At 40.4% G+C, this 10960-nt stretch overlaps 1 protein-coding gene across 1 annotated transcript; it reads left to right on the top strand.

Annotated features, from left to right (window-relative positions):
- The first annotated feature begins 9360 nt into the window (after window positions 1-9360).
- On the top strand, window positions 9361-10728 carry LOC119141441 (tetraspanin-3-like). Its single transcript, XM_037373806.1, has 2 exons — window positions 9361-9370; window positions 9869-10728. The coding sequence occupies exons 1-2, from the start codon at window positions 9361-9363 to the stop codon at window positions 10726-10728; spliced, it is 870 nt and encodes a 289-aa protein (XP_037229703.1).
- The last annotated feature ends 232 nt before the right edge of the window (window positions 10729-10960 follow it).

Below are 10960 nucleotides of genomic sequence, written 5' to 3'. Positions count from 1 at the left end.
AAAATTCTGGCAAAAAAAGAGATATGATAAAGCATTTTGATCTTTTTTTTCTGAAATCTGACAATTCCTGGTTTTCATTTCTAGTCCTAGTTTAAAATCATAAATATATTTACTTTTTAGGCTAGGAAAATTCTTTACATTCATTGTTTATTGACTAATGGTTTTCAAATTTTATTTTTCTTATGGAAGTTCTTCTATGAGGCTAAGGATCTTATCACAGACACTTTTCTGCCAACTCTGAAGTCTCTGGTAGGATTCCAGTTTACTTTGACTTTTCACCTGCATCTTTTTCTGCAATCTGCCATCCCAGAAGCACTTGTCAGTATGAGGACATGACTGAAAATAAGAGTAATTCTGATTTAATGAGCTTGTTTTGGCTGCTTGGTTATCTCTGTGTCATCAGGTGCTAGTTCATGTTTCTCTCTTGGTGCAGCCTTTTTCATTTATCAAAGCTCATTTTATTGCCTTCTGTTCTTGCTGCTTTCATCACTATGGCAGCTGAATGTTTTGTTCAATTGAGTTCTGCTCTTTACTGTTACCTGCAAATTTGTCCAGAGGAGCACTGTGAAACAAAGGCATGGATCACAATATTGGAGATCTACATGTTTGTAAGAACAGTAACTCCTTATAAACAATCTGTTAGCCACTGGCAAACACTTCAGAATTCCTTCATTAAAGAATATTGAAACCCAATGCCTTTAAACCCACAATTGCTACTGTTGTGGAGGCAGACGTGCAAAATTGAAAATATTTTTAATTAAACAGAATGCACTGCTGCCTGGGAAGTTGTATAAGTATTTATTACAAATAAAGCAGGTTAGTTGGCTGAGGAAACCAATGCAAACATAAAAAGTGTGTGAATATAGTAGGATTTACATTTATTTCAGGGATTATAAATGTAAAGAAACGCTGTGACTTTCAGCAGTGTTTGTTACCATGCCAGTCAGGGCGATTGCTGCTGTCATCATTCTACTGTGATTTTTCAGTATTTTTAAGGCTTATCAGAAGCATTTGTCAAACTGGCACTTTTTGATAAAGACAAGTTGAGCAATGCTACCTTTTCATGTTAAAATGAATGGGGCTGCCACTTTGCAAACCCCATGTGAACAGCCAGAGCAGAGAAAACCTTGACTATTTGAATGGGAGGAGGCTTTTTCCTATTAGGGCTGCACTAGACACGAAGGACTTCAGTTCCCATTTCCCTTGCAGTATATCCTATCTTTCTCCTGGCATTTTGCACAGCCTTTGTCTGTGCACCAGGAAAGGGAAGATGCTGAGAGCACAGTCTGTGCCAAAGCAGATCTAGGAAGGTCTGTGGTCTGAGCTGTTGCCCCTTCCCTCATCCGCATTGCAGAAAAATTTTTGGCTACAAAACCTGCTTGTCAGTCAGCTCCACTCTCTTTGAATCCTGTGTTTTCTGAAAAATGGAGCTCTTATCAGGTGTCTGCAATAGCTGTCTTAGGTATTCCACTCAGTGACAGACCTGTAAATATAAATTTGCTTCTAAAGTGAATGTAGTGCTGGAGAAATATGTCAGCACGACACATGGAGAAACTTAAGCTGCCTTGGTCACCTCCACTGTTGGTGTAGCCCTGATAGCTTGGACACGGTGTTTGTTTGCTCCAGATGTCCTGTCGCCCTCCACACCTGTGGAGACTGCTCTTAAATGGGGAGTGACTTCCTGACCATTTGCATTTGTGTGTGGGGAGTCCCACCAGGCTTCCAGTGACATAAGATTGCAGCAGCGGCCACCTCATTTTGAACACCCTGGCCCATGCATTCTGGATTTCAGACCAGAGCAGACACCTGTGGAAGGTTCCCTGCCTCAAATTTCACATTAATGCTAAAATTAGCCCAATGGGAATACACAAGAAAGATTTTTTGCTTAACTATTTTGCCTAATTATCTATTCTACTTGACAAAATATCCAAAATGGCTCTTCAGTTCCCCCAGAGTAAGGGATTTCTAATTCTATTCTTCTTATGCCTGTACCTCTCCAAGATTTCTCTAATGTCCTATCCCTGAATGAATATTGAGGGAAGAGAAATTTGTACGAGCAGTTGCAAGGTTACCCCCCAATCAGCATGAAATATTGGCACTCGTCCTTGTCTGATTCCCATGGGCAGTGCATCACACCGAGTTCAGTGAGTGGGTGGTGGTGGGCAATGGGAGGTTAGATGAAACCTAATTGCTTTTTTGTGGATAAACATTCATGGTAACCCTGGTAGCCCCAAATAATCTGCCATTTTGTTCTCTGCAAAAGCAAGACCACAGTTAATTGCGAGACTATGGAGCTGTTTTCTGTTCAGTCCTGAGTGGTTGTTCTCACAGTGCAGATCAGGAACAGCAGGGGTTTTTTTTGTTTGGTTTTTTTTTTTTTTGTTGTTTTTGTTACAGAGAGCCCCCAAACAAAGTTTGGAAGTAGATTAATGAAGAAAATACCAGGTAATGCTTTTTCGTTTTTGAATATACTTGGTAGGATTTATCCTGATTCAGCAACTGTGCTCTTCATCACTGCCTGCTTCACTGTAGCGACATTTAATGGAATTTGTGTAGACCTACTCACTTTGATCTCCAAATCCTTTTCTCCCTGCTGATCCTCAGCTCCGTGTTGAGTCTCCAATTTTTATCTGACTGCTGAAAATGAGGATAATCATGTGCCTCAGTATACATGAACATGGAATCCTCATGCTGGAGCTGGCACTCACTCAGGACCATAATCTGTACCAAGCAAAAGCTGCCCAAAACTGTGCTGTGGGCAAGAAACCGGCATCCTCTGTCATCTGCTTCTTACAGTCTCTCCTGGGCTTTCTCATGTTTTGTGTCCTCCAGAGCCCAGTTCTACTGGGAGGTGCTGAAGAAGGCATTTAGGGTACAATAACCACACCTGTCAAGGTGCTGTGGGAGAAAGCAAAATGCTTCTAGAGTGCTAGGATATTCTCAGTAACCCTAGCTGAATTCAACATTATGGGAAACTAACTGAGGTTTTTTTCGAAAAGGCCTCTGATGCCCAGCAGCTGGGCTTGAAAACAGGGATTTGATGAGTACGTTAAACTCTGAAATAAAAGAAAGTAACTCCTACCAAGGGAAAGCCAAGTTGTTCTACTTGTCATTGGGTCTGGAAGTTAGCAGAGACACCTTTCCTGGTAGTGGAATACATTCATGTTTTCTCCCATAAATGGGTTGTTACGTTCCATGTTCAAATAAATTTTCAGTTGTTTACTTTTGTTTTACATTTAGATGCTTCTATGTGTTTAAACCTAATAGACCTTTTCCATGTCAGCCACAGTTTATATTTAGAAACAAAATACCTCTTGAAGGCAATTTTTTGGTGGAGAGATTGTAAATAGAAATAGAGCACAGAAATAAATTGCAAATATCTTTGGGTTTTATTTTCTTTTTTTCCCCTTCTAAAAAAATGCATTTCATCTGAATGGAAAAGCATAACAATCCTGTTAAAATTGATTCCAATTCTTTGAAATGTGCTGTAAGACTAATTCTGACAAAGTTGACATTTTACATGCTCCTATCATGACTTAGAAAAGATAATAAAAATAAATTCTCTACTGTAGTGACTAGAAAACCTGGTATGAGATTAACATTACGTTTGATATAGATATAGTTAGTACTATTGCAGGAAAATGCTATCGAATACCCCTTGTACTTCCACTTGGCTAAATTTTCAGCTGCCTTGTAGGCTGACAGCATTCTTTGCTATTATCTTTCTTGGTGGAAAAGCTGAACTTTTAATAATTTGTCAGATCAACCCAAAATGAATGTTTTCATTGATTTTTTCCCCCTGCCCATGAGCTAAAAAAGGAATTAGTTATTCACCAGAAGAGCCTACACCCTGCCAGCCTTCATCTTTGCTGATGAGTTCATGAAGCACAAGCTGTACAAATCTCATTCTTTCAGGTGAGAGCCCGTTACACGCCTGGAGAGGTCTGGCAAGATGCTGACACCAAGGTAATCCAAGGCTCTCATCTGAAAGGAAGTGCAGAATCTGTCTCTGGGCAGACCAAACATTTCAGAAGTCCCATGCACATTATTGCTGCTACAATGCTTGGGGTTTTGTGTGGTGCTTTCAGTGCTTGGGGTTTTGTGTTGTTGGTTTCTTTTTTTGTTTTCTTTCTTCTAAATTACTGTGGAAGTGAAGCTTTAATGAAGACTTTTTTGAATGTGACATGCTGGATATCTCCCCTTCAGCTTAGTTTTGAGCACCTAATTAGAGGAAATCATAACACTCAGAACAAATACATCTCTGCTGAAGTGGCCTTAGGAACAAACTGATGATGAACCTTGATTTATGTTCTAAGATCAACAATGAGATCCAAGTTCCCATACTGTGACAAATCCTGATGACATCAGGCTGAAGTTTTTAGAGCTCAAAGAGCATTAAAAGGCCTATGTCCTTAGAAACAGAGTAACTGAAGGTAGCATTTGCAAAAGCATCTCAGTAATTTAGGACTCTGAGATTGACTAATTTGAAGATTTATCATAAAATTAATTTGAAAGGTTTGTACCAGATGTTCTATACATATTTTTTAGTATCAATATGAAACAAAGATTTCCAAATTTTTATTCACAAATGGCTGCTTTGTGGCTGTGCAACTAGATTCATTTACATTGTTGAACAAAAGGGTCACAATTAGCAAGTTTATGCATGTCACCTACAGCATTGTCACGGCCTGTCTGAGATTTCACAGGCAACACTGTGGCGGATGCTGGCTCAGTGGGGGTCCAGCACAGTTTTGCATGAAAGCCTTCTCTTGAGGAAAAAGCTTGCTACAAGGAGGTCTCCATCTCATAATGACAGCATTTTTATAACTTCAGAAAGTGACCAGAAATCTTGCATATGATTTGAACCACAAATGAGAACACTGGATTCACATGAAAAATGTTCTAGCTAGTAATGGTTGAAAACAATGAAAAAAAAGTCACAAAATATTTTAGAGGTCAAGGTGAATTGAATTGCAGTGTTCTGCCCTTCCTTTTTTGAAATTTTTATAAAGTACTTTTTCCTCCAACCTGTTTTTATTACCAACTACAGTAAAATGAAAGCTATCAAAACCCCTGAAGTTTATTTTTCATTTTAATTTCTCTTTTCTTTTGCTATTCTGTATCTTTTAAAATCTTCTCTAACTTCTGAAATTCCAAAGTGATGGAAATACAGAAAGTGGGGTGGTTTTTTTGTTTGTTTGTTTGGGTATTTTTTTCTTTTTTTTTTCTTTTTTTCTTTCTTTGATTGCTTCTATTCATCCTAGTCCCAAGATATTTTATAACAATTCCAGACCAGCAAACAAAAACAGGAGAGGAAAAATAAAACTTCACAAAAAATCAATCAAACAAAAAATATCTTAGTCTTTTTCTGGTGTTTATTTCACAAAAGGGAAAAAAGAGGCAAATACCCAAAATGACCATAATTTTGACATTTGATTTTTAATATTTTCAAAACCAGTAAAACCCTGGAATGTTAAAAGCAAAACTAAATAAAAGCCCTGAAAGCATTTGATGTAGTTCTTCTATTACATAAAAGGCCACTTTTAGTCAGGCAAACAGAGCCAGGGATAAACACCTGATTGGCTTTAGTTGAAACACCTGCACAATGGTCAATCAGTTCTTGTGGAGAGTACATTTTCTCCATGAATAGGAGGTGGTAATCATACCTCCTCTGCTTGAATCAAGCTTTCAATGAGAGGTATTAGTCTTGTGCAAGGCAGCAGCATCTGACCTTGGTTACTAAGGCAACTGGTTGTGCATGGCAGCAAAGGTAGGATTTTGGGTCCAAGCAGGCATGTTCATCCTTTATGCATATGGGCTGTCAGAGTGATCTTGTAATATGACATGTCTCATAAGATAATGTTTTTTATTCCCAAAGAGCCAATGGACTTAGCAGCTTTCAGATTTTTTAAAAATGGCTTTCTGCTTGGCAGCCAGTCTTTCTGCTGTGTGGAGTTTTGGCTACCCACCATAGCTTGAATGATCTGATTGAGAAGAATCAAACTTTGTGGGTTTTTTCCACCAAATATTACTATTTATTTGCTGTCGCTTTACATGCAGCCAGGGCTTTTCTTGGAAACCAGAAAAATGGTGTGTGAAGTCTCTTCAGCTTGAGAAAGATATACTGCCAGGGCCAGCAAACAGTGCCAGGATCAATGAAGGGAGAAGTGACACCAACGATACCCATTTACCACTTTTTCTGGGTCTGCCAGCCCTACTGGATCACATGCCAGCTTCCATCCACTGAAGGGGTCAGGAGGGTGGGTGGGGTTGGGGGAAGGTTAATATAAAAGCTGGGGTAGGTGAAGTTATAAAAACCTTTGGAATTTAGTAAGCTATTAAACTGATATCCTATGCTATGGATGTGCTTTAATCTAACAAGACCTGTAAAAAATATTCTAAACTCTCAAGTCAAACCTCTTCCCGAGTGCTTTAACATTACCTACAAGGTCCGGCTACAGTAGCTTCATGTGTGCATGTGCTACAGGGGAAATGCCAGCTGTTCTGAGGTGGCTTTAGGGCTTTTCTGTTCACTGTGACAGTGAATACAGTGGCTGAGGGTCTGGCTTTGAGGTCTTGTCTCATTTTATATGAGGTTTACATTAAAGTTAGAAAACAGGTTCCTATAACTGTGCCCTGATCCCATGGTCACCTCTTGGTTTCTTCTTGTTCACACAAGTCTGGATGGACTAGCTGGCCATCTTGATTGGAATTGTTTCCCATTACAGTGAGAGCTTAGATGTGCTCCGCGGTCTGTGTGTCAGCCTGTGTAATTTAAAATGAGTCTAGTCATCTGCCTATGTTGCATTTGCACAATCACAATGTTGACTTAGTGGCTTTCCAGTCCCACTCGTGGACCCACATGGAATGAACCTTTTTGACTTTCCTGGTGCATCAGAGCCATTCAACATCCGTCACGGATTGCTAGAACAATGAATGCAAGAAATACACAGTTGGCATTTTATTAACTTGAAGGATTATACTTTCAGCAACATTCCAGAAAGCAGTTTATCTAAGATGTATCATCTGTTACACCCACATTTGAATTTCAATACTCATCAGTTTGTAAGCAGAAACAACTCCAGAGAAAGCAGGGTCGGCATTTATCAAGTTATGCTGTTTACCACTGGAAAGAAAACAGAAGAGTACTCCTATTCTGCCTTACCTATACTCCCATTGTCACACTACAGTCTCTTGATGGATACTTACTGCTTTTTTCAGGCTTTTGGCTGCACATGCAGGTAAAATTACTTAACACAAATGCAGTGCTATTGAGGGTGCCAGTTAGGTTTTTTGGGTACTTCAGGGAGCAGTTCTATGTTGTTCTTGTCCTTCTTTGTCTTGCCAGTCATACGAGACAGCAAAGATTTTGAGCTGAAGCTCTCTTTTCCTGAGTACGTATGCATTGCCTTGCACAAGGGAGGTGAGGGGTTTTAGACAGTCCTGCCAATATTGATCTCCACTGCAGCAATTTTCTCTTGCATTGTGCTGCGTTTGCTCCATCCCCCCAGATGGCACTGAGCACTGAGAGCTCCCTCTTTGGGAATGGGCTCCCAGTCAGCCTTTGGTGTTGATGCTTCTGATTGCCACAACAGATAGGCAGGCTTGTGGTTCTTCTGTCTGTTCGTACTGTCGTGAAGGTCCTGACTTCAGGAGGAGGCTGTGTGTGGATGGCTACCTGCTCCCACGGGCTGGCTGATGGCTCTCTGTGCTGGTCTAAGCCAGCACTAATGCACCACTGGAAGGGTTAGAACCTGTGGTGGCACAAATCCCTCCACTTAAAAAAGCTGTTTCACTCTCCCTGTCCCACAACAGTATGAAGGCAAGAGAAAAAACCTCTCTCAGATTTATATAAATGGGAAGTTACTGTATTTGGGGAATACTTCAAAAGATAAGAGCCTCTAGGCTTCAATAACCGTTGAAATTCTCTCCTCTGTATTCAGGGAGGTGATGGTGGTTAGCCTGGCTGAAATGAACACAACGTGCAGTAAAATTCTCCTGTAGGCAGTTTGAGCTTTTCTAATGTATTTCAGCGGCTGCAGAAGAAATGAAAAGTAAATAGTGTTGTAACTAATTTCTTAATATCTCATTAAGCTTTATAAGCATGGGGAAAGGCAGAAAGGAAAAGAGGCAGGTTCATGTGTTTTTTTCACAAAGCTTGCAAACAAGCAATAAGCAGCCATTACTCCTTAGAGTATTTTCTGATGTGTTTCCTCAAGCTTTTCTGATATGTTTCTTCTGCATTGTGGAAACATTAAATCAGGGTAGTTTTCCTGTGTGTACAGATGTGAGGGGAAATCCTTTCTGCTCCTCTTGTTCTCCTCTCCCTGATGCAGAAGACAGAAGTCAGAGAAAAAAGCATTCAGGAGAATAAGTGAATGGCAGCAAAAACAACACAACTGGGGGGCTTGGAGGTAGCAGCAAGCTGAACAGGAGAGAGGGCAGACACAGACTTCGGAGAACAGTTGCAGGAAAATACAAATCCTAGAACAGCCTTGAAACAAGCATTTGGTTAAGATTTAACAAGTTAATCACTGCATGTTAATTACTGTTAATGGCAAGATTAAAAATAATAAAAGCAATTTGTCTCATTCCAAAATAATTAGCCTTAATGACATGTTTGTACACACATAGAAAGACATTTTGATGGGAATCAGCCCAACATCTGTGTATGCATAACATATACAACCACAATAGGTTGCTGTAAAACATCTGACAGATGTGGGATCATTGGCTTTGCTGAGACTTTTCCAGGGTTCCAGGGATCTGAGCACCAAATTACTCTGATTTTCTGCAGGTGCTCATGTTTCTGAAAATGAGGAACATTTATCTGTATTCTCCCTTATGTATATGCCTGTTGTTTTAGCCCTGCTCTGCATCTTGAGAAACAGAAGAGATGTTATGGGAATTAATCAAGATGATCAGGGAATCACTGTTGGCTTGGGATTTGCCTTCCTGGCACCTGTGGCAAGTTTTATGCAGGTTGCTCATACTGCTTGGCTCTTCTGTATCACATGTTTGAGTAATAATGCTCTTTTGCTGGCTGATAAGTGGTGTTAATTCCCTTTGGGACTGTTGTGAAGTCATTTAGCTGGTGTGTAATTCAGTTTCTTTACACACAAGGAGAAGTTAATACTGATCTTACTGTTTGCAGTCGGTCATTACAGCACTCAGACAAATCACTGGTAATGCAGACTGAGGGGTACAAATGTGAAATGGTAGGTTTTTCTCACCCATGTGTCTTGAGTAATTGTAGCTATCTACACAAAAAATCTTGCTGAGTAAAAAAAGGCAAAATATTATTAACATCATTATGTCCCATATAAAAACTAATGAGTGGTAAACATACTGGGAAGGATAATGAGTCTAGGTGAGTTACCTATGGAGATCCCTGATTGAATAGCCTGAATAGCCCTGCTTAACTATTCCTTTGTTAATGACTCTAATTTGTGCATTTGTTGCCTCCTTGGCCACCGCTTTGGGATCAGTGGTTGGATTACCTCTTTCACTTGGGCAGTCTAAGTGATCTGATCTAGCACCACTGGCTACCACCTTGACTATTTCTCTATATTTAGCTCTTTAAAACATGAATGTAGTAAAGCAAGGAGTGCAGCCTTTCTCCAGCTGTCCTCCTTCAAATGCAAATGTCTCAAATGCAAACAAAGTAGATGATCTCTTGATGGCAAGCTTGACATATACCCTCCTGGTTCCTGCATGTTACATTGAACAAGCAGCAGCTGATGCAGGGCACAGTCTTTATGCTGAGAGTTTCATCAGTGCTGCTCCCTTGCTAATTGTTTTGGGGTGTAGATGTCATCTTCTGCACCTGGATAAGTGGGGCGGAGGCCTCTTAAATGCTGGTGGTGAGGGTTTGGGTTGTTAGGACTGAGCAGAATGAGGAGAATCAGGACTGTGGTGGTATTTGTGTTGTCATTGTTATCTCTGTGGTGCTATGAGGACTCCAGGCTCAGGCCTAGGCCTGTTGCTCAATTTCTGCTGAGGTTCCTAGGCTTCATCTTCTGGGGGGCTGCTGCAGCTATGGCCTGTGCTGGAGTTTTTGTGATCCTGATTTACAAGAACTGCAGATATTTATTTCAGGAGTCTTTCTTGCTTCTCCCTGGCTGGCTGGCTGTTGCAGCTGCACTTATCTTGGTACCTACGGGAGTTCTGGCTGTCTCTATTTCTGTTAAGGCCTCCCGCTGTCAGCAAGGGATTCTCATGTACTTGCTGGTGATCCTTTTTTGGTTAGAATTGTCTTTGGTAGTTCTGACACAGATGTACTCTGTTCAGATGGCCTCTGAGCTGAAAAGCACTATGGGTTATCTTGTTTATCACTACAATGGGACTCACTCACAGGGTCCTGGCAGCATGGCTGTGGATTTGGTACAGAGGGAGCTACAGTATTGTGGGATCCAAAACTGCACAGACTGGCTAAAGACAGCAGCTGCCTCTGTGCATCTTTCAGGTATGAAATCTGGTGTCACTGAAAGCTGTTGTAAGGAGAAATGTTCTCACTGCATGGGTAACTTAAACCATCTGGAGCAGCTGTTTCAGGAAGGCTGTTTAAAGAAGCTGGAAGGCCAGTTGCGTTTTGTGATGCTCCGCATGTTTTGGTGCTGTACTGTGCTAAGCGTCTTGGGCATGTTGGCTGGTGTCGGCAATGGCATCCTCATGAGGCATCAGCTTCTCTATGAACTCCAAATTCTGGACTCTGCTACCTTCTCATAGGACTGCAGACACCACAGCATTGCTGAGCCTGTTGCATGTTTCCTTGATTCTATATTACTCTGCACTTGTACTAGAAGAAAAATGCTTTATTTTAAAAATAAAAATACAGCAGTGATAGATTAGTTTCATTTATGTGCAAATATATATTTTTTTTTTATTTACTGTATTAGATTTATTATATTAAATTGCTGTATATATTTTCCCTAATTCTTGTTCAATAGGCATGCTGTGT

Source organism: Falco rusticolus, chromosome Z (assembly GCF_015220075.1).
Source record: "Falco rusticolus isolate bFalRus1 chromosome Z, bFalRus1.pri, whole genome shotgun sequence".
NCBI lineage: Eukaryota > Metazoa > Chordata > Aves > Falconiformes > Falconidae > Falco > Falco rusticolus.
The sequence above is the reverse complement of the archived record's forward strand: the minus strand, read 5'-3'. Positions and strand labels throughout refer to the sequence as shown.